The 27,719-nt window shown below is 36.4% G+C and overlaps 2 protein-coding genes and 1 long non-coding RNA gene across 13 annotated transcripts; 2 read left to right on the top strand and 1 right to left on the bottom strand.

The window, feature by feature from the left end:
- The first annotated feature begins 5,206 nt into the window (after positions 1 to 5,206).
- On the top strand, positions 5,207 to 13,624 carry LOC126607955 (TMV resistance protein N-like). 9 transcript variants are annotated; one of them, XM_050275732.1, is made up of 12 exons: positions 5,211 to 5,861; positions 7,481 to 8,588; positions 8,729 to 9,040; positions 9,178 to 9,300; positions 9,652 to 10,335; positions 10,454 to 10,723; positions 10,842 to 10,874; positions 10,993 to 11,733; positions 12,388 to 12,488; positions 12,587 to 12,647; positions 12,744 to 12,813; positions 13,100 to 13,624. In XM_050275732.1, exons 1-12 carry the CDS (start codon positions 5,362 to 5,364, stop codon positions 13,447 to 13,449), a joined length of 4,353 nt encoding a protein of 1,450 aa, XP_050131689.1. In that variant the 5' UTR covers positions 5,211 to 5,361; the 3' UTR covers positions 13,450 to 13,624. The 9 variants fall into 9 exon arrangements, with proteins under 9 accessions (XP_050131695.1, XP_050131642.1, XP_050131635.1 ...); XM_050275725.1 differs by having other exon boundaries at positions 9,178 to 9,371; positions 9,723 to 10,335; XM_050275685.1 differs by having other exon boundaries at positions 5,209 to 5,861; positions 9,178 to 10,335; positions 12,587 to 12,632.
- A 276-nt stretch (positions 13,625 to 13,900) lies between these two features.
- LOC126608060 (uncharacterized) lies at positions 13,901 to 16,641 on the bottom strand. 3 transcript variants are annotated; one of them, XR_007617745.1, is made up of 3 exons: positions 15,751 to 16,087; positions 15,488 to 15,607; positions 13,901 to 15,065 (listed from the first exon to the last, which is right to left on the bottom strand). It is a non-coding gene; the product is annotated as an uncharacterized LOC126608060 (long non-coding RNA). The 3 variants fall into 3 exon arrangements; XR_007617746.1 differs by having other exon boundaries at positions 13,901 to 14,911; XR_007617744.1 differs by lacking the exon at positions 13,901 to 15,065 and having other exon boundaries at positions 15,309 to 15,607; positions 15,751 to 16,641.
- Positions 16,642 to 22,704: 6,063 nt separating this feature from the next.
- On the top strand, positions 22,705 to 27,477 carry LOC126608040 (sucrose synthase-like). The gene is made up of 12 exons (XM_050275800.1): positions 22,705 to 22,866; positions 23,794 to 23,929; positions 24,054 to 24,180; positions 24,289 to 24,440; positions 24,589 to 24,781; positions 24,887 to 25,318; positions 25,419 to 25,595; positions 25,686 to 25,802; positions 25,900 to 26,066; positions 26,153 to 26,377; positions 26,464 to 27,027; positions 27,115 to 27,477. Exons 2-12 carry the CDS (start codon positions 23,832 to 23,834, stop codon positions 27,284 to 27,286), a joined length of 2,424 nt encoding a protein of 807 aa, XP_050131757.1. The 5' UTR covers positions 22,705 to 22,866; positions 23,794 to 23,831; the 3' UTR covers positions 27,287 to 27,477.
- Positions 27,478 to 27,719: the final 242 nt, after the last annotated feature.

Below are 27,719 nucleotides of genomic sequence, written 5' to 3'. Positions count from 1 at the left end.
TGGGCCCAGCTGCCAAAGAATGAATGTGTGTTTAGAATCCATGGCACAGCAAATTGGCATTAGGGAATTAATTTTACAGTATGTATTTCCAAAGCATATCCATGTGTATGAATCAAGAGGCCGACTGCATGTTGCCATATGTATGCCTTGCTCCATGTGTATTAAACATTGGGAACTTTAACGAAAAGCACCCGTTACTGTTCACTTTAACGAAAAACCACATTTTTACACTAAAAAGTCAATCCTGGTACTATTCACTTTACCCTTTATTTTGTCCTTATCATTAAAACTCAAAGTTTTCAAGCCCTTTTCATTAGTTTTCCTTTAAACATTAACGCAAGTGGGCCATTTCATTTCATTTGGATGCTTCTCTTAATTAAAGAATACTCTGATACGTGTCACTCGAAAATTCTGTTGGAAAAATTATCAAAATTATATTAAGATAAGAAATATAGAGAGTTTCTCATTTAGTGACATGTAAGAAATTAGGAGATTTATTCATTTAGCGACTTGTGACACTCAAAATCATATCGGATAACCTTATTTTAATATAGTCATTTAATTCAATTAACCAATCAAGTTAAAGAATAAATTTAAAAATAATAAATTATTGATGAGGCTATATTTGGCATTTTCGGGTGAAGATGGTATATAAGTAGCATGTCACTGTTTATTTAAAAGTAATTTCTTGCAGGTTATAATTCTGGACAACGATATATTTAGCCACTTTGTTAGAAATGACTTTAGTGTAAATATTATCATTTGTTAAAAAAAAAAAAATATTTTGCGTTTCTCCTTTCTGAATATCTTCGAATGTGGCTCCGGTTCTGGACCACTTTGTAAGCAAAGTCCCAAGACATGGGTGAAAGAAGTCCATCTTTTCTGGTAATGACACCAATTGCTCACATTACAAAGGGTGAAAAAAAAGAGGTCACCAAGTGGGAGACTAATACTCTCCACCACCACACAGTTGTATAGGATGGGAATAGGATTGCAAGAAATATCTTCCAAAATATTCATTGTTCATGTAGTTTAGTGTAGCATCCATATGATGTGGTGTGACATAGTTCTAACACCAAACAAATCACGAAATCAAAAGATACAAGTTTGGATTCTATTGGAGCCAAGCTTTGAGTAGAAATAAAAAAGAGTCTCAAGCTAACAAAGCTTCCCGTTTTGAAAGAGCCTCAAACTATATTGTTGTATAAAAATAAAAATTCAAACATGTACATTTGATGGCAGACCGGTGGTTAATTTGATTTCCTGCAGATTTGTGGTGCTAATTCATATGTTTTTATGTAAAATGAATTGCATTTCATCAGTATGCTTTGCCTGAAGAGAAAAATAATTTGTCCAACAGAATCAATTCATCATGTTACCAAAAAGAAAAGGTGCATAATTGTAGCTGAGCTGTTCCCAACTAATAAAAGTGTGATGGGACGATGAATTGACCCATCAAGATCACGAGATCCATGAATATGTCTGACATACAGAAAATGAACGTGTCGGTAACATAAATCATAAAAACTGAATCTATCAGACTCGTTTCGTATTCTTGAAATTTTTTGTCCTCTCAACAAAAACTTAACCTGAAAAAAATTAACACTATTTTTTTCAAAAAAATAAAATCAGAAGAAAAGAAATCTTTAATTTCTGCACTAAACTTCATGAATCTAACAGCACTGCGACCATCGGGAACAAATATATGTATATATAATTAGGTAGAGAGAGAGAGAGAGAGAGGGAGACGTTTACTGTAAATATGGAGTTCTTGAAGGTTGAGGGAGATGAATAGTCGGCGAAGTCCAGAGTGCCAGTGAAGAACTGCAATGCTAGAGAGAGACAGAGAGAGACGGAGATGGAAGTAGTAACGGCTATTTCAGACGTGAGTGGTAGTGTGTGTTATTTAATTTCGGTTACCATTTCCGTCCGCTTAGCCGCACCTGAAGTGCCAACATAAAAGATTTGTTTCCTAATTTTTGAATTTCTGGTGCCTGGGTGCCGGCAGGGAGGACGGAGTTTGGATCCATGTTGTGTTAGAGACACGTGTTACCCGTGCAGTAGTCACGTTCTGAGTTTTCCAACGGGAAACAGGGTGATAAATGTCAGTCACTGTGTCATCCTAAATTGTGAGACTTGAAGGAGCTCAAATGTATACAATTGGCTTCGGACAGGCGTTTCAAAATAAATTCTAAATAATGCATTGTCATTTATTGTTACGATTTAGTAGTATTTATTTTCACTTGTAAGGGAGAGATCATAAATATAATTCTCGTCAAAAGAGAAGTTAAACCACATTATTATGGCTAGCTCACTCTCCCATCCCATAGGCCATTTCTAATGAAGATAGCTAAAAAGTCATAGGCTATTGTTTAGCGCGATTTGTTAAAAAATTCAATTCCAACGAAGGGTTGGACAATAAACATGTGGAGTCCATTGTCCATACTATACTGCATATATCAATAAATGTCATGGAAGTTGTTCTTTTGATTTTGGGTCATGCCTTAGTTGACTGGGAAACTTTGTTCACGAAAAGTTGTTCTCCACCACCATGGGGATAGGATTGCAAGAAATATCTTCCAAAATATTCATTGTTTATGTAGTTTAGTGTAGCATCCATATGAGAAAGCAAGAACATAAGTCTCCTCCCATGTGGTGTGACAAAGTTCTAACACCAAACAAATCACGAAATCAAAAGAAACAAGTCTGGATTCATTGGAGCCAAGCTTTGAGTAGAAATAAAAAAGGGAATCTCAAGTCAACATGGTTCTTTGCTTTGTGAGGGTCGGCGAATAAATGTCTATCATAAGCAGCTTTACTCTTGCTTTGCAAAGAGGTTGTTTCCACCACTTGAATCCATGATTCTTTGGTAACAAATGAGCAACATTTCCATTGCACCAAAATTCGCCCTCAAATAAAAAATGGAGTACAAAAGAAAAAAAAAAGTGAAGAAAACCACTTAACAATCTAAAGTGCTTTTATTACAGTATTTCAAGTCAAGCAAGTTTTCTATATGCAAGATTGGTTTGACATGAGGTGAAAAATGAGCTCGTCAGTAAAGAAAGATAAATTATTGTTGATGAAATCAAGTTGCCACGAAAGTTACTCTCATATTAAACTGTAGTATCTTGGAAAATGTTTCATAAAAATCACTTTTTGAAATGAAGTTGTCACGAAAGTTCCTATCCCTCAACTTAATTACATTCACATTTGAAGGTAGTAGGTTGGAAACTGCTTCGTAGATAGGAAGAAAAGCATGAGGACTGACATAACAAGAGAGTCCATTGTCCATACTATACTGCATGTACCAAGAAATGTCATGAAAGTTGTTCTTTTGATTTTAGGTCATGACTTAGTTGATTGGGAAACTTTGTTCACGAAAAGTTAAGTTTCGTGTTCAGATGACTACCGTTTCATTAATACAGGAGATATGTAGACATTTTATCCATCATTTTCTAAGATGAAGGAGGTGAATGAAAATTCTTATGTTAAGTTTTGAATGGCTTGCTGATGTTGTGAATGAATTTCACAGTAGGCAAAAAAAAATGACATTGCATATGTCTATAAGTAATTGAATTACTTTTTATTTGCCAATTGGTTTTAAGATAGAATCTCAATTTCCTTCATGATATTAGAGCAGGTTGTCGCATATATGAAGCCCAACTGCCACACATCCTCTATGTCATCCGATTTGTGTTGTCCACACGTAAGAGGGCTTTTTAAGAATGAATCTCACATCAGAGGTTAACTTACATGTTTGGTATGTGTTAAGTAGCCCTAGGATGCTGAACTCTTTCTTTATTTTACAGGTACCATATTATACCATTAAATTTCATGATTGTCCCAGTTTCTAGTTCATTGGCTTCCAATCCACAAACAAAACTTTTATGTGGGATAGGGGTTCTCCTAAGTCACGAGTAACCAAATTGAAAGCCTGTGTTCACCAAAAAAATATAAAAAATTTGGAACTCTGTATTCTTTTTCCCCAAATTGAAACTCTGGATTGTTTTTTCTTCCTATTTTAAATTATATTGTGGAACTTGTACATGCAAGATTTTCAGTTCGATTTTCGTAAATAATAAACTTTATACTAATTTATTAATATAGTTGAACTATTATATAACTAAAACTAAACCTCTCACCTCTTAGACACACTCCAAAATCAAAAAATTTGGCTTCTACCCCCGAACCCCTTTTTCTCCAACATTTGGCTCAAAATTAGATTTTAGGTTAAAATTTCAAAATTGAGTCAAATTGGGTTAGTGGTGTGACCCACTTCTGCGAGTGGAGAACCATGCGTTGAAACACAAACACGGAAACTGACCCCACACGCTTCCATACGCGGCCAGCTTCTGCATGAGATGACTCTACCCACGTGGGATGTACAGCCACTTGCTGGCTTGAATGTTGAGCCCAACTGATCTTTTGACTAATCTAGCGGCAGACATTCACCACATTAAGTGATTTAAATGGTGAAATGAGGACTAATTACTTGTCAATTAATTGGTGAAATGAGGACTAATTAATTCTTCGGTAGGTCAACTATTTGGTCAAATGGGGACTAATTAATTCTTTTTGGTATAATTGAAGCAAATCATTCTTGGTCAACTGAGATTGGATGTTTTACATCAACATAATAGTACACTTAAATTTATTATAAATAATAACCACGCTAGCACACTTAGATTCGATGTTTTTCATCGTGTTTTATATATTTATATCATATGGTTCATATTCTTTCATGGTGTTTTATGAGTTTTAGTGTCGATTTATAATGTAAAAATATTGTTGTGTAAAAATAAAAATCCGAACATGTACATTTGATGGCATGCCGGTGGTTAATTTGATTTCCTTCAAATTTGTGGCTCTAATTCTTATGTTTTTATGTAAAAAGAATTGCATTTTATCTGTACACTTTGCATGAAAGAGAGAAAAATAATTTGTCCAAAGAATCATTTTATTATGTAACCTAAAGAAAAAGGTAAATAATTGTAGCTGCACTGTTTCCAACGAATAACAGTGTGACGAGACGATGACTTAACCCATCAAGACCACGAGATCTATGAATATATCTGGCATACAAAAATGGAACGCGTCGGTAACAAAAAAACAAGCTGTTTGATGAAAAGTAATTGCAACGAAAGAGATGAGAAGTTTCGTGTCAAACTTTAAACCTTTCACTTTATCACAATCACATTGATTGGTAGTAAGTAAGAAGCTGCTTCGTTGGTAGGGAGAAAAGCATGATGACTGATATATATAACACGTGAGAGTCCATTGTCCATACGCCATACCATACTGCATATTCCAATTCTTTGAGAGGCTCTTTTCTTTAGTTTATGGTCTGGCTTTAATTCTGCTATGGCCAATCAACTTGTCCCTTCTTCTTCCTTAAGCAGTACTCCTTCATGGGAATACGATGTCTTTTTGAGCTTTAGAGGTGAGGATACACGCACCAATTTTACAGATCATCTATACAGTGCCTTGGTCCGTCACGGAATCCGCACCTTTCTTGATGATAGTGAACTTCCACCAGGAGAAGAAATAGCACCAACGCTTCTCAAAGCAATTGAAAACTCGAGAATTTCTGTCATCGTGTTCTCTGAAAACTATGCATCTTCAAGATGGTGCTTGGACGAGCTCGTACATATCCTTGAATGTAGAGAGTCAAAGGGACAAATGACAATGCCAATCTTCTACAAGGTGGATCCATCGGATGTCCGAAACCAAAAAAGTAGTTATGGTGTTGCGATTGCTGTTCCTAGCCGCAAATATGAGAATGACCCGGAGAAGGTGCAAGGATGGAGGACAGCTCTTACAAAAGCAGCAAATCTGAAAGGATATACTCTCAAAGAGAAAGAGTACGTTTATTTCTGACCTTCCTGCATATGGTTTTTGAGTTGCTTGTACTCTATATTTCAGAATTTACTACTTCCTTTTACAAATATAATGTTTTTCTCAATTTAATGGCATTTTGGGTTGTTTTATTCACACCACACATATGGTTGAATATACCTCAAATACTAACTACACTTGTTGAACACACCTTACATACTGTATGATTATGCATGCATTTCTGTTCATTTCAAATGAGAAAGTGGCATACAATGCATAAAATAAAGTTTATCCATGGATTCTTACTTTTATTACTTAGAGTTTTGTATATTATGGGTGGGAGTGGCTTTGAGCTTGCAGAAAAATAATTTTTGGGATACACCTTAAAAGTGATTTTGGGGTATTCAAAATTTTTGTTTGGCTTTTAAATCTTATTAGGCGTAAAGAGTCATTATATAAATTGTTTAATAATATGCAGTGGGCTAATAAAACAACTCAAGCTAAATCAATAATTTTCATACAAAGAGAGAATAACAGTTATAAATTAGGGCTCAATATTATTGTATTATTCTAACAAAAAAAAATGGCAAAAAATATTTATTGTTGGGAATTTGGAATTTTTTTAAGAGTAGTGGTGCACTTATCATTCATTTGTATCTTTTCTCTAATAAATGACCCAATAATAAATGTGAGTTTATTTTTAATAGAGATGTGATATAAATAGATTATAAAAATAACATTTACTTTAAAAAAAAAATCATTTGTTACCATGAATCATGTTGGTTGACTGAAGAATTAAGAAGTGTTAGAAAAAAAAATGAGAATTAAGAAGTGTGCAGGATCCGGATTGGTTCAAGTTTACTGTTTACCCCCAAAACAAGGGAACTTTAACGAAAAGTCCCGGTACTGTTCAGTTTAACGAAAAATCACATTTTTACATTAAAAAGTCAATCTTGGTACTATTTACTTTACCCTTTATTTTGTCTTTATCATTAAAACTCAATGTTTTCAAATCTTTTTCATTAGTTTCCTTCAAAACAATGCTAAATCAATTACCACCTGTGAGTTTATTTTTATTAAAGAAATGATACAAATAAATGATAAAAATAACATTTTTACGATTTTTTAAAAAATCGTTTGTTACTATGAATCATGTTGGTTGACTGAAGAACTAAGAAGTGTTAGATAAAAAAAAGAGAATTAAGAAGTCTGCAGGATCCGGATTGGTTCAAGTTATTTTATAATTAAAATAAGGAGAACACAACTTACCAATAACTTGGTACATACCAAAATAAGGACAACACAACGCACTAATAACTTGGTACGTACCGAATAAAGAATTGCATAACGTACCAAAAGTAATATTTTATAACATACCAAAGTACTAATACTTACCCGAATTAAATTTATATTTAATATATGTGCATGTTATATCTCATAATTGTATTTTAATAGGATATTTGATGTATTTTTAGAATTTAAAACAAAAAAAATTATTTTGATTTAGTTTGTAACTTTAACTGTATTAAAAAAAGGTATCAATGAATGGGAGTATTAAAAAAAAGGTTAAGGCCACCAAATTGGTAGTGTCATTACCGTACCATACCAACAAAATTAAACGTGTCATTGTTTTTTTAATTGGCAGGTATGAAACTAAATTTATTAACGACATCGTTGAGGAGATTTCAACCCAAGTATTAAATCGCACATATTTGCATGTGTCTGACTGCCCAGTTGGAATAGAGTCTTGTGCAAAAGAGGTGGAAGTGCTTTTAGATGTCGGTGGAAATGATCGTCGTGTAGTTGGGATTTGGGGGACATCTGGAATAGGCAAGACAACAATTGCAAAAGATGTTTATAATGCAATTGCTCATAAGTTTGAAGGCAGTTGTTTCCTGGCAGATGTTAGTGAAACATCGGCATCACGTGAAGGCCTAATCCAACTACAGAAGACTCTTCTATCTAAAATTCTTGGTGGTGCGGAGTTGAACTTTGTCAATGCTCATGAAGGAACCAGTCTTATTAAGAATCGGTTGAGACAAAAGAAGATTCTCTTAATTCTTGATGACGTGGATAAATTGGAGCAGTTAAAAGACTGGGTCGATGTCGATTGTTTCGGTGAGGGTAGCAGAGTGATCATAACCACAAAAGATAGAAAATTGCTAAAATTTTATGGAGGTCAGTGGATATATGAAGTCAAAAAGTTAGAAGACGACAAAGCACTTAAGCTTTTTAGTTGGAATGCCTTCAAAAGAAATAGACCTCCAGATGATTATTTGAGCCTCGCACGACGTGCAATAGTCCATGCTCAAGGCCTTCCGTTGGCTCTTAATCTTATAAGTTCTTATCTGCGCAATGAAAGTATAGGTCGTTGGCAAGCTGTATTGAACAGTTACGATTCTTACGTTGGAGAACCTTATACAGATATTCAAATAACACTTCGAAAAACTTATGATGCCTGGGATTATGACTTGCAACAAGTTTTCCTAGACATTGCATGTTTTTTTAAGGGTGAAAATAAAGACTACGTGTTACAAGTGTTAAGCAGTTCGACGCTCAATGTACATGAAGATTGTATTAATGTACTCGTTGAGAAAGCCATTATAACTATTGAAGGTAATCGGATTTTGATGCATGACTTGCTACAAAAAATGGGTAAGAAAATAGTTTACGAAGAATCGCCCACTGAACCAGGCAAGCGAAGCAGGGTGTGGTATCATGAAGATGTGTACAATGTTCTAACTGAAAACCAAGTAAGTAGAATATATGTTCTTTCATTTGATTTGGCATGATATTGAAAAGAGAACACAAAAATTTTAAAACAGGGGTTGTGTTATATTTGTTAATTACACGACATGGTTTGTTAACAATATTTCAACTTTTTTTTTTTAAGGGAACGGAGAAAATTAGAAGCATTGTGGTGGAGCTGCCCAAATCAGATGAGATACCCTTGAATCCAGAAAGTTTTTTGAGGATGGTAAAACTTGAAATTTTTATAAATCGGAATGCATATTTTTCTGGACGTGTTGATTATTTGCCCAACAGTTTAAGGTGGATTGACTTGCGTGGACGATCCTTGGGTGGACGAGTCTTGCGTAATATTAAGCATATGGTTGTGCTCAATTTGTCGTCCAATTTTCATCCAAGACATGTTGTTTGTTTTAATGTGCCACACAGTGGCATAAGACAATTGAAGAGATTTAAGGTACATATTTTAAATTATTTTAAATCATATTATTATTTAAACATATATTTTATCTCCCAAAGAAATACTCAAGTGTTTTGTTATATTCTTTTTAAAGCATGTGAACTTTTATTTTGTTTTTGTTTTTGGTTTTATAGAATTTGGCAAAGCTTACACGGATGAATTTAAGCGGTTGCGAATTTTTGGAAAAAATGCCTGACTTATCTGGAAGCCCAAACATAACTGAGTTGGATCTAAGTGGCTGCACAAGTTTGGTCGAGGTTGATGATTCGGTTGGATTCCTCGATAAACTTGAAAGTTTACGTCTTTCTGGGTGCTCTAAGCTTACAAGGTTTGCAACAAGACTTGGATTGAGATCCCTTATATGGCTTAATCTTAGTGGTTGCACAAGGCTGGAGAGATTTCCAGAAATAGAGAAGAACAAGATGAAATCTTTGAAGTATTTGTATATGGGACAAAGTGGCATAAGAGAATTGCCTTCATCAATTGCGTATCTTACTGGGCTTTGGCAGTTGAACGCATGTGGTTGTGAGTTGCAAAATGTCCCCGACTTATCCGGAAGTCCAAACATAAGGGAGTTGGATCTAAGTTACTGCACAAGTTTGGTCGAGGTTGATGATTCGGTTGGATTCCTCGATAAACTTGAAAGTTTGTGTCTTTCTGGGTGCTTTGAGCTTACAAGGTTTCCAACAAGACTTGGATCGAGGTCCCTAAGAACACTTTCTCTCTCAGGTTGCAGAAGGCTCGAGAGTTTCCCAGAAATATCCAACTCCCTAAAATGTTTGTATATAGGAGAAAGTGGCATAAGAGAATTGCCACCAATTGCTTATTTTACTGGGCTTGAGACATTGAACGCAAATGGTTGTGAGTTGCAAAATATCCAACTCCTCCCTGATGGAAAGAAGGTGAAGTTTGATGAAGTTTCATCCAGGCTGTCTCTTAATCTTTCAGGATGCAAGTTATCAGAAAGTGATTTCTTTGTGCCTCTTGATTGCTGGTCCACATTAAGAGAACTTGATCTGTCGAGAAACAATTTTGTTAGCCTTCCGGATTGTATTAGCGAAGCTGTCAACTTGAAGAAACTTTACTTGTGCGATTGCAAGAGGCTTCGAGAAATTCCAGTCCTTCCACCAAAACTAGAAGAGTTATATCTGGATGGTTGCACATCATTGGACAAAATTCCAAAACTGCCCCCGAGGCTTGGGCGTCTTAGATTGCGTAACTGCTCTGGACTAAGTGGTGATGAGGTGGCAAAGTTGTTAGTGGCAAAGTTGGAAAACGAGTGGTTGAATGAGGTTGGTCTCTCTTCTTCTTAATTTATGTTCAAATGAAAATTAATTTTGTTGATACTTGAAAGGGAGATCAGATCACAAATGTTTGTAATTTGTTAACTATGTATATTTACTATTGCAGGAAATTGATCTGTCAAGAAACAATTTTGTTAGCCTTCCGGATTGTATTAGCAAAGCTGTCAACTTGTTGACTCTTGACTTGTCGGATTGCAAGTGGCTTCGAGAAATTCCAGTCCTTCCACCAAGACTATGGCAGTTAGATCTGGATGGCTGCACATCATTGGAGAAAATTCCAAAACTGCCCCCGAGCCTTGAGGAGCTTAGATTGTGTAACTGCTCTGGACTAAGTGGTGATGAGGTGGCAAAGTTGGAAAACAACTTGTTGAAAGAGGTTGGTCTCTCTTCTTCTTACTTTATGTTCAAATGAAAATTAATTTTGTTGATACTTGAAAGAGAGATCAGATCACAAATGTTTGTAATTTGTTAACTATATATATCTATTATTGCAGGATATATTGGTGGCAAGGTTGGAAAACAATAAAGTTGGTCTCTCTTCTTCTTAATTTATGTTCAAATGAAAATTAATTTTGTTGATACTTGAAAGAGAGATCAGATCACAAATGTTTGTAGTTTGTTAACTATATATATCTATTATTGCAGGAAATATATTCGGAAGCTCAATTGAGCATTATTTACCCAGGCAATGAAGTTCCAAAGTGGTTCAGCTATACCTCTAACCATCCCACAACCATTCAACCTCTACCAGGATATGAATGGGATGAATATGAGAGGAAAGAAGAATTTGTTGGAGGCAGTGAATATCGTTTTGAAATTCCTCTAAAATTACAAGAGGGGGAGAAGTTATTAGGATTGGCTCTATCTTATGTTCTTGAACCATTTACTAATGATGAATATCCTGAAGATTCGGAAATTTTGATCGACGGAAAAATACTTGTGGACCATTTTAGATTCTATCGTGGGGACTTAAAGGCAACTCATGTGAGGCTTGCGTTAGTTGATGAACTTTGGTATGATGAGGACATGGATATTTGTCAAGTTGAATTTCTTTTCCCCAAAGGGTGTCCCATTAAAAGCTGCGGCGTGCACTGCCTATTGCGCAACCAAGACAGTGGATCCTCATATTCGGAGGATGAGGAGGATGAGGAGCAAGAGCAAGAGCAACCGTCCGACTCAGATATTGAGGAGGATGAGGATCCAATGCAGAGAGCCCAATTTCAGCAGCAGCAACAGCAACAACAGCAACAACAACAGCAGCAGTTGAGACAACAGCAATTTCAACAACCAATGCAGCCAGTATCTTCCATTAAGCGTCCCTATGATGGTGGTGTATGTGATCATAGGCTGAGGCAATATTTAGATCATCAGCGGCAACGGCCTGCTGTGAGTTCCCTTGTTTAATGCACTTCATTGTGCTGTTTCTTTTCTCTCTCTTCAGTTCCATTTCAACTGGGTTTGTAGATATGCTTTTCTTTTTGTTACAAATATCTTATTTAGATGTTCCTATCCTTTGAGTATCCATCCGTCAGCATTGTTTATCTAATGATGTGTGAATTTTGTTGACTTATGCATTAAACTGGATAGATGCATTAGCTAGAAGCAATTTTCTCATTCTAATCATTAATTTTGATTGTTACCTTACCTCTCAGTTTTGAGTTAGGTAATTGTGAGAATATGATGACTGGTAGTGATATCCAGTGATTTAATTATTCATGTGTTAACTTATGAGAAATGTGCAATTCTGGAACCTAGAAAGACAGTTTAACTCTTAGACTGTTATGTTTGTGTAAAGGTTTCTTGGGAATCTACCAAGACATGTTAAATTGGTTGTACTGGTGTTATTCCTTGATCTGATTGTTTTCCAGTGAACCATCTTAGTTTGATTTTAGTAGTTGTGCTAACATTCCTAATATCTTTGTGTTCTTTTGGTCAGTGATTCAATTTAATTAAACAGACCGAAATTTTAGCAGATAATAAAAGTAGGTTCAATTGGGCAGACTTTATGCCTTGCACTTATGAAGCATACTTTTTCTCCAGGTGAATCAGTTGGATCAAGTTGCTCAGAAATGCCAAAGCACAATAGCTGACAGTGGATCTGATGGGATTTCTCAGCAGGATCTACAAACAAACAGCAATATGTGAGTTTATGAATCCATCAGTGAAGTGCTTTTGTTGAATTCTTGGGTATTAGACTTCGATTCTGAAGGGCTGCACTGATGTTGATTGCTTTCTCCAGGGTACCGACAGCTGGACGGCAGCTCGCAAAGAGTTTGGAGATGCAGGTATATGCTATTGCATTTATGGACATGAGTTTTGACCTAAGAAGTAAATTTTAAGTTATATTTCTCTTATTCCGAGTTCTGTCTTAGTTGCTGACTCTGAACTTTTGACAGATCTCAGAGGTTGTCAATAGCATGAAGGACTTGGTTGACTTCTGCAGGGAGAACAAAGTTGGGCCAATTGGTAAGTTTCCCTTTTTCCCATATTGTTATTTTCTAACTCTATGCTGCTGCTTTGCGTGGATAGTTGATTGTTAGCACCACCTTAAGACACGATTACCCAACTGATCTCCTACTTGCTACTGTTTGTATCTTTATCGAGTCATTCACTGAGTCAAGCATTATCTTGTGGAAGCTTCAGTTTTGAGCTAATATGCATCCATTGATGCATATTAAGTTATCTAGCAACTATTATGACACAGTTTTTATAATGATTTGTTTTCTTGGTGAACTTATGTTGACAATTGCAGAGGCCTTGAAGGTTTATCCTCGGCATGCCAGTGCAAACATCGACAATTCCACAGGTGGTGGTGTTAACAACACATACAACCAAAGAGCCCCGGATTTACCCTCAAACCTTCACTTGCAAGAGGACGGTTTTTTTAACAGCAATCCTGACGATAACATGTATCCTCAGATATCGTCAGATATCGTCTTGAGACCAACGAGTAGTCTTGGGAAGAGGCCCCATCCACGTGGATCCTCAGATATCGTCGATGATGAATATGATCATCCAAAACGCAGGCAGATTGATATTGAGGAGGAAGAGGAGCAAGAGCAACCGTCTGCTTCAGATGATCCGCAATTTCAGATTTCTTAGGAGTTTGGGTACGTACATATTTGTTTGCACTTTACTCATCTCTACAACTCCTGTTTGATGACCATTTCAGTTTGCAAACCGAAAACTCGTTTGTTCTATTATCTTGAGTTTGCCTTTCTTTTTTCTTTTTATATATTTAAACTACATATTAATAGAACACTCATTATTAACCAAACCCTCACCTACATGTGATTTCAAACTATCAAAATTTTGCTTTTCTTTTTTTTTCAAAACCTCACCTACATATTATTCTAACAAATCTCTAATTAAAAAAAATAAAAAAATAAAAATAAAGCTCTCTCCCCATTCCAACATTCTCTCTCTTCCTCTGTCCTTCTACTTTAAAAACAAAAACAAAAAGTTTTCATGCACACTTTATGTGTGGTGATATGCTAGTATATGATAAAAAAGATTAGTAACAACTAAAACTCAATTAGTAACATCTAACGACTGTAACAAAAATCTACTAATCACAACTTTAAATCAAAGACTAATATCTTCCATTCTATCACTTACACTTGCTTTTCTCTTACCTAAAATCTAAAAATATCATCAATAAAAAACGGAAATATCATAAAGATAATCAAATCAATGGAAAGTCGTTTCTACAAGATAAAGTCATCTACAAATCATCTCAAAGTTGATATCAATAGAAATCTACCGATTCAGTCCTCAAATGCCAGAAATGGAGAAAAGCTTCTCCAACATTTGCTTTTCTCAGTAATATAATGTTAGTTTTCAATCTGCAGAAACAAAGATTTCATCTGTAGGTGGCTAGTTATTACAAAAACAGAAACCACATTTGTATCCTAAAGATATCTGTGACTCTGAGTGAGTAAGCCACAACCCTCGACTAACAAAACCAAATTCTAATTAGTTCAAACAAACAACAATGGAAGGAAAACATACTTCATATTCATATACCACAGAAGTAGACAGAGTAGACAAAACCTATAAAGAACTATTCGTTTCACCCCAATTTATCTACCTCCAACATCAATTATTTACTTTGTAAACTATTTCATATTTGTTTCCCTTCTTTCACTCACCTTGACCCACCATCATACTCTGAGTTTGACCACAGTGCTCAAGCAACACCTATACAACTCACAACCCTTCTATGTGAACTAACTTGAAAAATGTTACCATGAGAATCGGAAGAGAACATCTGCACTAGTAGCTAACACATACAACCTTTGCATAACGTTGAATCAATAGAATCATTGCCTCCTCAGCAATCCATTGATAAATGAGAACAAATATGAATAGGATTATACATTGAAGGGTTGATATTCTAGAAATCACAAAAACATGGAAATCACAACAGTCGAGCATCCAAAAGAAAGGCATGATATGTACCTTTGCAGTTAAATCCAGGCCTTTTTCAGATACGTGAATGAAAGAAGTAATATGAATTCAACATTAATTACCTAAAAACTTGGTTTTATTCAGATATATAAACCTACAAGGAGAAATGAGATTATAAGTACAAAATTTCTACAGGTGATTAAAGAACTACATCATTTGGATGAACATGTAAAGCAGCTACTCCTCCTCTGTTCCTGTCCTTATTAATCACGAGTCGGGGTTCACAATGATCTAAAGTGAGAAAACTCCTTCACATATACATAAAAATACAATTAACTGAATAGCCATGGCATTAAAACATTCACTTTCTAATTTATAAGTAACAACAAGAGAATCTCTCTCTTAAATTCCCTCTCTATCTCCACCAATTCTTGATTTTGTGAACAATAAAGGACCCATAAAAGGCAAGAGGCAAGAGACAGAATTTTGGCCAAAACCAAAAATGTTTCAAGGCACCGTAGGCTGCAACTTTAACCCAAACCCCATCCCAGTAAATCTAACCAAATTAAATTCGTTAGGGTAACTGCAGAATGAGGTTTTCATCGGCCGGGAGAAAAAATAAAAAAAATAAAACGAACTGAAACGAGGCAATTTGTGAGTTTCTAGGGTTCTATATGATGAGAAACTTACAACGAAACTTAGAGATAGAGAATTTAGATTTGTGACTTACGTATTAACAACCAGAAATTGCACCCTCAACATTATGAAATCGTAGCCTCCAATATTCAAAATCGCAGTCTCAAACCTCTAAACTCGAAGCTCCAATATTCGAAATCGCAGCCTCAAATCTCTGAAATCTTAGAAATACAAATTATTCCTGAAATCGCCAATCAGTTCTTCGAAAACGAAATAAAAAAACAAATTCAGAAAAATGAAAAAAAAAAAGCGAATCGAAACAATTCAATCCAATCATAAGAAACGATTCAAAATTACCTCGGATCTCAACAGACCAAAACCCTAACAGAGTCCTCTGCAGATCGAATTGGGACTGGACTAGTGGGAAACGAGTCGAAATTGTATTGAAAGTAGAATATCTCTGAAATCGTAGCTTCTAACCTCTATAGCTTATATCAAAATCGACGAAAAAGCCATGGGAGAGAGCTCGACAAGTTGGAGGGAGAGAGCTCGGCGAGTTGGAAAGAGAGCTCTCGACGAGCTGGAGAATTTGTTTTTTATTGGTTAATATACAGTAGATGAAACAAAATGTGAGCGTAAATATACAAGATTTTTTTTTGTTGGAAAATAGGGAAGGTAGAGAAAGTTCTAGAGAAATGGAAACAAGTTTAAAAATTTAGAGATAGGTTAATGTGGGTGGGTGAAGGAAAAAAAGAAAACGTAAAAATGTCGTTTGTTCAAAATTACATTGCTATCATGATTTTATTTTGTGAAAAATATTTTTTTTCTTTCTTTTGGGAGGAGAGATTTTGTTAACATGTAATTTAGATAAAACTATATATTTTTTTAGAGACACTAAGTTTTTTATTTATTTGAAAGAGAGATTAAACTTATTCACAATTTTACTCCAAGTCTCCAAATCCTTATTTATACGTTTTAGTTTCATGTCCCTTATTTCCTTATTTATACGTTTTAGTTTCATGTCCCTTATTTTTTTTTCTTGGTACATTTCTATCTCTCTTCCTTCTCCTTTCTACCCATGTCTCTCTTTTTCTCTCTTCACCTTCTTCTTTGTATTTTTCTCTCTTCTCTCTTCATACTTCTCTATATTCCTCCTCCTACATCATTATCTCTATAGTACTGAAATTTTCGAAACTAATCTTTTCAGAGTGCTGAAATTTTAAAATTAATCTTGTAGAAATTTTGAAACTGACCTTACGGAAGTGCAAAGAAAATTTGAAAGTAATCTTGCATAAGTGCATGAATTGTGAAACTAATCGTTCAGAAATGCAGAAATTAATTTTTACGGATCTAAAATTAGTTTGAAGTTTTTATAGATAGTGTCACTTTATAGTTTTGGCCTAGTTTGTCACTTTATAGTTTTGGCTTGGTTAACTAATAAGTCTATTAAGGCCATGGCTGAAATTTTAAAATTTTGGTTTACTTGTTTTTGGACTAGGTTTGTTGAGGTTTGAGTTTTTGTCTCTCCTTGAACAAAACTAAAGAAGTTTTATGAAATATATGTTGTGTTGTTTTAGTGTTCAGAGATTTGGTGACCATTGTGTGTTGCAAATTATAAGGTGTGGGGCTAATGCTGGAGCTCCATCATGTTTATATGTTTAAGAACTTGCCAGGTCGGTGAATTTGTTGTTTATCTTTCTCCAGGGGTTAGAGAATGCGTCATTCCGCAATCAACATGGGTTATCAAAATCTTATTCAGGAGTGCGATTGTCTCCATATTGTCTTAGCTTTGTAAGGCCAATCCCTCAACCTCTTGCTAGTTGGCCCTATTGTTGAGGATGCAAAGGCATTGCTAGACCAAATCACTAGAGCTGACATCACCCATATATGCCGCCAAGCTAATGAAGCAGTGCGCCGTCAAGCGCGCTTGACACTTCTTTGTAATGGTTTTTGTTCTTGGTCTGAAGAATCTCCTTATCTCCATTTGGTCTTTCGATGACATGGGACCTCGAGATAGAGTCAGATATTCGTTGAGTTACATTTGCTTCCCACAAAGGTGTAGGCATTAAAAGTTGCAGGGTGCACCTCTTATTGCGCAACGACCATTCCTAAGGTGCGGACCAATTGTGCAGACGAATTTTAAGTTGTTAGATTTTAACTGAACGGCTCACAATAAAAGAGTCCAACCGAGCTTAAGATGAAACGGGTCCTCTTTCGACTCCTTCATCCGCCTTCGCAGTTTAAGGTAGATTGCAATCGTTTTTTCTGTACCCAATTTCAAATTCCATTTTTATTGTGGGTGGTTGTAAATTGTGATTTGTCTTGTGCAACTATAGATCGGTGTAATATCTGCAGTCAATGATCTTGTTTAATTGTTACAAATACAAATCTTCAATTTCCACAGTTCTTGTTATCCAAAGTTATCTTATTTTCTTCCCTCACTTGTTTCGTTACCAACAATGGTTTTTCATTGCATAGCTGTTTTTAATTAATTCCTGGTTGAACGAAGTGAGGCCCCTTTTTGGTGAAATGGCAAGAAGTGAGGTCAAATTTGATAGCTCACAAAACATGTCTTAATTTTGAGTACATGTGATTGAAAAAGCTAATCTGTTTTCACCACCAACTGGCAAATTTTATGTTCATGTGGGTTTGCAGTGAATTGGATATGATATTTGCATGCTAATTTGCAGTGAAAATTGTACGTTTTAGTATGGGGCTAATGCAAATTTTAAAGCGTGTGTAGCAAATTTTAAAGTGTGGGGCTAATGTTGGAGTTCCATCATGTTTATATGTTTATGACCTTAGCAGAACTGTGAATTTGTTATTTATCTTTCTTCAGGGGTTAGAGAATACCTCATTTTGTCAGAATCAAATCTAACGGATTTTTAGTTTAGAGATCATTACTCCAATTGTATCATAATTAAGAGACTATTGCTATAATTTTTTCTTTTGCAAATTATGTTATGTTATGCTATATTGCTATGTTGAATAATATGAGTCCAAAAAAAAGAAAAAAAAAAAGAAAATAGAAGCAAGAAGTTTCGTAAACCCTAAAATAGAGAACAAAAAAAGGAGAAGCAGCGGCTGACCCACCGAGCCCAAGTCCAATTTTTTTTAATTTCTTCCCGCGGCCCACGGAGCTGCAGCTTAATGAATGCTGGGCTGCCTTCTTCTCAGCCCACTCCAGCTCTGCTGGGCACCTGCTTTGCTGGGCTATCTTTCTAGGTTTGCCCCGAGCCCAAAACCATTTTTTTTCTGCAGCCTGAATCTGCTGTTGTTGGGCTGCAGCTCACCTAACCTACCCCAGCTCACGCTGGGTTACATGGACACCGCCGAGAATTTTCTAGGCTGCCCCAATCTCGACGCAAGCCAATTTTTGGCTTGTTTCTTTTATTCAACCTGTACCCAACTATGTTGGGATGTCCACGGCTAAACCCAAATTTCGGTTATTGACACACCCCTTGATGACAATTCTGTGATGGCAACAAAAAAACCACTTGTTGCCGAAATTGGAATGGTTCCAAACAATATGGCAACGTATAGTCTCAAAATATGGAGAACTTCTGTAGGGATTATCATATATATTGGCAATACATAAGGGGTTGAATCAGAGAGATACACACACCCTTTAACAAGAGGGATCCCTATTTAGAAAAAAAATGAGGACACCCTTTTGACCGTTGGATTGATTTTAATGAAATTGTGTGGTTGAGATCACATACAACATAATTTCATTAAAAGCATATCTAACGGTCAATAGGATGTCCTTATTTTTTAAGAAAAATGGAGATCCTTGTGATGTATGGTCTCACAGATGCATGGAGTTATATCCTTGCGTGTTTTATTTATTTTTTGGTTGGTCAAAGTGCTACTTTATTTACTAACAAAAAGCAGACAAAAGTATAACTAAAGGACCAAAGTCAACACATGGAGATAGGGGTGGGCACTTAGAACCGAAAATCGAAACCGAAACACGAACCAAATCGAACCGCACCGAACGGTTTGGTTTTGCGGTTTTGAAACGGTTTCGGTTTTGAAACCAAACCGCAACATAGAAAACGGTTTGGTTTCGGTTTTGACTTTTGAAAACCGCACCAAAACCGAACCGCACCGCAAATATTAATAAACATTTAATTAAATGTCCATATTAGATTTCATGTTTTAATTGGTTGTTTGTTAAAATCCATACACTTAGTATGGACTCAACCACACTAGAATATCATCATTCATCATTTCTTTTGTTCATTAACTTGAAGGACCTTTGTTATTTTATACCATCACACACACATATATGTACAAGGGTGGACTAATCTTGTTATCAAGAGTCGAACAATGATCTACTAAAAGCCACTCATTTGAAGCATGATATCATATATTCTAGTATGAAAATTTCGCTCATGTTTAATGAATTCAAATTTATTCAACTTGTTTTATGAAAAATATTGTAAGGGACACATTTTTGTTGCACAAACATGTTTTAACATCACAACTACATGCAACATGCATTACATAACAAATGTCATTTTCCTATTACTATTGGGAAATGCTTTTTAATATGTTAAATTGCAAATTGTACATTTTTTCTTAAAAACCAAACCGAAACCGTTTGAAACCGCACCGAACCAAACGGTTTGGTTTCATTTTGGTTTTGGCTTCAAAACCGCACCGAACCAAACCGCAAAAACTTGCGGTTTTGGTTTTGGTTTCACTCAAAACCGCACCAAACCGAACCGCGCCCACCCCTACATGGAGAAGCAAAAAGTGGGCCAAGACAAAACAAAGTACAAAGGGGTCAAACCAATAGTTGCAGCCCAAACAAACAGATGGATTTACAGACTCTAGAAGCATCCATTGCAACCGTTGCTGCCACAGCAACCTCGATCCTTCCAATTCCCCATCCCCAGCCGAGTAACTCATCTTCAAATGCAGCATCCTAACCCCATCTGCTTCACTAGCACAGTTAGTAAGAACGGATAGTCAGCAACAGCACAACGAAAGCCAGCTATCGGGATGAAGTCTATGGAAGCCCACGACACTGCCGGTAAAGACAGATAATCACGAGAAGGTGGTGGTGTTGGAACACCCGAGCTAGTGAAAACGCCGGAGCTCTACACACGATCTCAACGATATTCATGGCTGAAAATCGGAATAAAGATGAACACAGAAGAGGGACATCAATTGGGCAAGAGAGATAAAATAGATCTGGGTTAAAAGCATGGGGATAGAGTAGATACATAGAGCAGATGAGAGAAATGGAGAAGGGAGGAAATTGCAATCGACCTCAGTCGAGGCTAGAGTGGGCACCGCGCCATCGGGTTCTATTGATTTTTGAAGACTCACACCAAAAGGTGAGAAAGACTCTCAGTAGGAGAGGAAAAACTCTCACTTTGAGAGAAAATAGACCTAATCTCAAAGAGTTAAGAGACAGATGCACGGAGTTATATCCTTGTGTGTTTTATCGCCGTATATATACGGTAGTTCTCGCAAAAAAAATAAAAAAATTCAAGATTATGAGAAACTAATCACGTCTAATCTTCATAACCATTGGGTGAAAACTTTCATGACCATTATGTGGAACTATGTGTTATAATTTTTATTTGAAACAAATTAGTATAGTGCATGATGTGATTTTTAACAATCACTCAACAGCTAAAATTGAATCACCATCACGGTTCTATGCGGATGCTTTTCAAAACGCCTTTCAATTTATTGGTCAAAAAGCAATTGAATAGGGTACAGTACACAAATTGTATCATCAAAAGTTCAAAAATCCTAAATAGTCAACTATAACACATGGAACACGAGTTTTACCGAAGAAATGTTAAATGAGGCTATTTCAAGAGTGGAACTCTCTGTAAACTCTATATCACCTTATATACTTTTGCTTAATGTTATATAATATTGACATATAAATTAACGATAAACTGTAAAGTAACAAAAAATTAATAAAGAATCTCACACAAAAAACCGTCCTTAAACCACTAAAACGGCCGATGGGTTTTGGACTAACTTGCTCTTCCACGTGTTAGCTAGATTATCACTTTCGATCCAACATAATTAATACATGTATATGTTTACTTACCGAATTAAACACCAAAAACCAACACAGATTTACGCTAAAACCCTACGACGTCGATGGTATTTGCCACGTCAGACATCCAGAAATATTTTTCCTGGAAAAGTTATTGGCCAGTTTGGGTGTGACACACTCACGGACCACATTATTTCCAAAATTCTGGCAGCCCTCATGCAGCAGAAATATTTAATGATGAACATTGTTTTTTTAAAATTAAACTATAGGTCAATACTCAATACCTGCTCCTTCGAGCGTCGACTCATAGAAAACAGGATTCATAAAAAATCAGGCAGCTAATTGGATGAGAGTATGCATGCGCATGTTAAATATTACAAAAAATAAGTTGAATCTGATTAATTAAAATTATACAATAGCAATGGTTAAAGGCCCTACAAACTATAAACTACAGAAATAATCAAATAATAAATCAGTAGATAAAAAGGAGGTTGAAGAAGAAAGCGGATACGATGCTAACATTGGTAGATCGCACTATGACGATTAGAAAGAGATTGAAATATTTTTGTAAGTTTTTTCAACTCACAAAAAGGTAAATTTTCATAAACGAACCATTAGTTAGTCATTTTCTTTTTTAAAAAAAAAGTGAATAAGGAAAAAAGAAATGCAAAGGAGACTATCTCAAAGTGGAGAAATTTTTCTTTGTGATGGGAATACATGTTGTACATCACGTGTTTTTACATAAGTTGTGAGAAATTTTATTTTTCAAGTTATCAATTTTTAACACATATATCGCATTATTTGCATAGTGATACATGTATCATTCTGTGTTCCGATCACATTCAAAAATCTCTTCTTAAAGTGAGACTTTTCACAAACTCTCTAACACCTCATAATTAACGTCAATTCATTTGTTAACATTATAAACATTGTATCAAAAACGTAAAGTGATAGATAATTCATAAAAAGATGTTCTATTTAACATTACTCTAAAAAAAGCGAGTAAAAAATAGAAAGTTCGAGTCATAGACTCGTCAGATTCGTATACCAGACAAAAGTAAAGCGGTTTTGTATAAACAAGAAGGAAACCACAGGAAATGAAAAACACAGTAACAGTGGTTTTGTTTTGTAATTAAAAAAATTAAATTAAATTAATAATACAGTCAATTACCAGCATTAGCCGGTAGTGACCACCAAGGAAGGTGAAGAGGCAAAAGACATGTCAGCTTTCTCTTTCCTTTGCTCCAGCCCCCATGTATAAAAGGCTGTTCTAGCATTTCTTCTTCTCCATCCCATTCGTATTCATTCTCTCTTCATTTCTATCATTCTCTGCGTTCTGTTTATTGAAGCTCTCCGTCCATTATTACTTCGATTTATTCATCGATTCGTTACTCTATTGGTCAAGAACATTCGTCGGCAGTAATTCTTCGTTGGATTTTAAGGTAGTGATAGCTAGCCTTTACCATTAGAAAAAAGTTTATGCACATTGTTTGATTGATCCTATATTTATCCAAGAGTTTCGAGTGCATGAGTAAATTGTTTTTAACCACGATGTTTGATCCTTATGTTTCAATTGAATGTTTAGCGTGTATATATACATGTGTGTGTGTTTATACACTAACAACCCTAAAATATTTTCAATACCAAAGACTGGGTTACACTAAACCCACAATTTTGGGGTTTATCACATCAAATTTTATAGGGATCACCTACAAAGTTCTACACGTATCCGAAAGTCCAACTTTTGAATCATCACCAAGCACCTTCACCAGTCGCAAATTTCCCAAGTTTTCTTGCCCTAAAAGATGATGAAAAAAATCTAATTAATCGGATTTTTTTTTGGAGAGCAAGGCCAATAGAAAAGGCAAATTTTGAAGAGCAAGTTTCTTTCCACATTTACAATACCCGCAACTGCAGTAAACATGTCTGATTCGAATGCTCAAATTACTAAACTACCCTTGTTTTGTTTACTTTTTTCAAGAAATTAACAAGGGTTAAAAGTGAAATGGAATTTTGTCCAGGTCTTTTCATTTACCATTTTTTTTTTTACCTGGGTAGTAGGTACTCCTTTTCTTTTCCCCATATTTTACTTTTTATATTTTTCTAGGTCTTGGGACTTGGGTAATCTCTCTTTAGGCCAAATGGTGTTTTTTTTCTTGGATTTTATTACATTATCACATACATCAATGGCTTCTGAATTTTGGGTTTATTTATTTGATGGGTTTTTTGCTCTGTTTATATTTTTGTTTAATATAAAAAACCTGTTCATCTGTTTGATTTATTGGTTTAGTCTTATTAAAGGTCTGAATTGTTGACTTTTGATGGATAACTAGTTATGCTCATAGTTCCTTTTTTTTTTCTTATTGCAGACTTTAAGGTTGTCTGATTTTCCAAGCTGCTGCTGTCAATGGCGGAACGTGTGCTGACCCGCGTCCAGAGCCTCCGGGAGAGGCTGGACGAAACCCTCTCCACTCAACGCAATGATTTTCTGGCCCTGCTTTCTAGGTACCATGTTATGATCACAGATGGGTTTCTGTCAAATGTTCCAAAACATGCAAAATGTAGTTGTCTTTTGCATTTTTAAGGTTGTTTTTTGGTTGAATCACTAAAATGGTTTTTGGGGTTTTAGGATTGAGAGCAAGGGGAAAGGGTTTCTGCAACCCCATCAGCTTCTTGCCGAGTTCGAAGCGATTCCTGAAAACAACAGGCAGAAGCTGTTGGATGGGGCTTTTGGTGAAGTTTTGAAGCACACCCAGGTAAACATTTTTTTTATCATACTTATATTTTATAGTCAATTGTTTCTGTGTTTTTTTTTCTTAGGAGTTTTCTGAATTGTTTGTGTGGATGTCTTTATTCTAATGTAGGAGGCTATTGTTTTGCCCCCATGGGTGGCTCTTGCTGTGCGCCCAAGGCCCGGTGTTTGGGAGTACATTCGTGTGAATGTCCATGCTCTCGCTCTCGAGGAGCTGTGTGTGGCTGAGTACTTGCAATTCAAGGAGGAGCTTGTTGATGGAAGGTAGATTTTGGATCTTTTTATAGTTTAATTTCTAAAGTTTTGATTCGATTCTTAATTTTTTGTTACTTTTCATAGATTTGAGTATTTTAGAATATTGCATTTGTTACTTTCTTTGCGATTTAATAATTTCTGCTGGTTTCAACTGCAGTTCCAATGGCAACTTTGTGCTTGAGTTGGACTTTCAACCGTTCAATGCATCTTTCCCCCGCCCAACTCTTTCCAAGTCCATTGGAAACGGCGTTGAGTTCCTCAATCGTCACCTTTCTGCTAAGCTCTTCCATGACAAGGAGAGCCTGCACCCTTTGCTCGAGTTTCTCCGAGTTCACTGCTATGAGGGCAGGGTATGATTTTCTTTCATTTGCAACTTTACCATTTGTTTGAAATCGAATGAAATTAATACTCTTTTGCTGATCTCTGGATTTAATTTGATCGGCTTTTTCGTGCAGAACATGATGCTGAATAACAGAATTAAGAATGTGAATGAGCTGCAACGTGTTCTGAGGACGGCGGAGGATTTCCTCTCTTCAATTGTCCCTAGAACTCCATACAAGGAGTTCGAGCCCAAGTTGCAAGCCATTGGTTTGGAGAGGGGTTGGGGTGACACTGCGGAGCGCGTGCTTGAGATGATCCAACTTCTGTTGGACCTTCTTGAGGCACCCAATCCTTATACTCTTGAGAAATTCCTTGGCCAGATCCCCATGGTCTTTAATGTTGTGATCCTTTCGCCCCACGGATATTTTGCCCAAGACCATGTCTTGGGGTTCCCTGACACTGGTGGCCAGGTTGTCTATATCTTGGATCAAGTTCGTGCTTTGGAGTCTGAGATGCTTAAGCGCATTAAGCAGCAGGGGCTCGATATCACTCCCCGCATTATCATTGTGAGTTTTATCTGAAATTTTGTAGCTCCGGAAGTTATGTTATTTGGTGATTTCATTTTATGCCTTCCATTCTGATGCTTTGATTATGTTTCAAACACAGCTAACAAGGCTTCTTCCTGATGCTGTTGGAACCACATGTGGTGATCGTCTTGAGAAAGTTTACGGGTGTGAGCATTCAGATATTCTTCGTGTTCCTTTCAGAGATAAGAATGGCGCCATTGTCCGCAGATGGATTTCAAGATTTGAAGTCTGGCCCTACCTAGAGACATACGCTGGGGTGAATTTCTTTGTTAATAATATCGGTTTCCATATGTTCCAATTTTTGCCTGTATTTGGTTCTAAGACTTACTGATTTTCGTGTTATTAGGATGCGATCAAGGAACTTTCCAAGGAAATGCAGGGCAAGCCTGATCTCATCATTGGAAACTACAGTGATGGCAATATTGTGGCCTCACTGATGGCACACATATTGGGTGTTACACAGGTTTGTGATTTCCATTTAGTTATAATTAGTTACGCCCTTTCGATGCCTTGTACATCTTAGTAGCTAAGTTTATTGTTCGGTTTTCGCTGTCTTTCAGTGCACCATTGCCCATGCTCTGGAGAAGTCAAAATACCCTGATTCTGACCTTTACTGGAAGAAATTGGATGAGAATTATCATTTCTCATGCCAATTTACAGCTGATCTTATCGCCATGAACCACACTGATTTCATCATCACCAGTACCTTCCAAGAGATTGCTGGAAGGTAATATATACATTCACCCTAGACTTTTTCGTATCAACCGTCTCGTCTTTTGGGATCCTAATTTTGTGTTGTATGAATGTTTGCAGCAAAGACACTGTTGGTCAGTATGAGAGCCACACTGCCTTCACCCTTCCTGGGCTCTACCGTGTCGTTCATGGTATTGATGTCTTCGATCCCAAGTTCAACATTGTTTCACCAGGAGCTGACATGAATGTCTACTTCCCTTACTCTGAGAAGGAAAAGAGGTTGACCCACTTCCACCCTGAAATTGAAGAGCTCCTTTACGGCCAAGTCGAAAATATTGAACAATTGTAAGTTACTTTTTCCCATTTATGTTTTGCTCAATACATCATGTGATCGAATATATGCTAACGTGTTTATATTGTTTTCCGATCAGATGTGTGTTGAAGGACAGGAACAAGCCAATCATCTTCACAATGGCAAGGCTGGACCGGGTGAAGAACATCACCGGGCTTGTCGAGTGGTATGGTAAGAATGCCAAGCTTAGAGAGTTGGTTAACCTTGTTGTGGTTGCTGGTGATCGCCGCAACGAGTCCAAGGACAATGAGGAGAAGGCTGAGTTGAAAAAAATGTATGAGCTGATCGACACCTACAAGCTGAACGGGCAGTTAAGATGGATTTCATCCCAGATGAACCGTGTGAGGAATGGTGAACTCTACCGCTACATTTGTGACACCAGGGGAGCCTTTGTGCAGCCTGCTGTGTATGAAGCTTTCGGCCTGACTGTCATTGAGGCCATGACTTGTGGACTGCCCACATTTGCCACTTGCAAGGGTGGCCCGGCTGAGATTATCGTGAACGGAAAATCGGGCTACCACATTGATCCATACCACGGCGATCAGGCTGCTGAGATCCTTGTTGATTTCTTTGAGAAGAGCAAGGCTGATCCTAGCCACTGGGACAAGATTTCTCAAGGCGGCTTGCAGCGCATTTACGAGAAGTAAGCAAAAACAAATCCATTTTTTTGCAGCAAATTGTTTTGCTTGGCTTGCAAGTTATCTTACATTTCTGCTCTGTTTTCGTTTAGGTACACATGGCAAATCTACTCTGAGAGGCTCTTGACACTCACTGGAGTTTATGGCTTCTGGAAAGATGTTTCGAACCTTGATCGCCTGGAGAGCCGCCGCTATCTGGAGATGTTTTACGCCCTCAAGTTCCGCAAGCTCGCGGCGTCTGTTCCTCTTGCTGTGGAGGAGTGAAGAGAGAGTTTTCCTAAAAGAGTAAATAACGAGGCGGAAGCATTGGTTGTTTACTCTCTAGTTTTTTCCTCCTCAGCATGAGGATTTTGTATATATTTTGATTTACCAAAGGAATTTTAATGTTTTTTTTTTCTTTTGTTATTTGTAAGTTTCGATTCCTATTGGAAATGAAGTCAACTTCAATGCTTTTATTTTCATAGAGAACATGACTTTTTTTTGTTTAGCAAGACGTTGGTTCTTTTTTAAAAGACATATGTAATCAAGAGGCGTTATTGTTCGAAAAACCACATTATACAATTTGTAATTCATTATTTACTTGATTTCCACATTTACATATTAATTATCACACAACTAGTGATATCAAAGTTGAATATCAGAGTGCGTGACGAACAAGAATACAAAATAATAAGAATATTATTAAACAAACGAGAAT

This window comes from Malus sylvestris, chromosome 2 (assembly GCF_916048215.2).
Source record: "Malus sylvestris chromosome 2, drMalSylv7.2, whole genome shotgun sequence".
Classification (NCBI taxonomy): Eukaryota; Viridiplantae; Streptophyta; class Magnoliopsida; order Rosales; family Rosaceae; genus Malus; species Malus sylvestris.
Note: the sequence above shows the minus strand (reverse complement) of the source record. Positions and strands in the feature narration are given on the sequence as shown.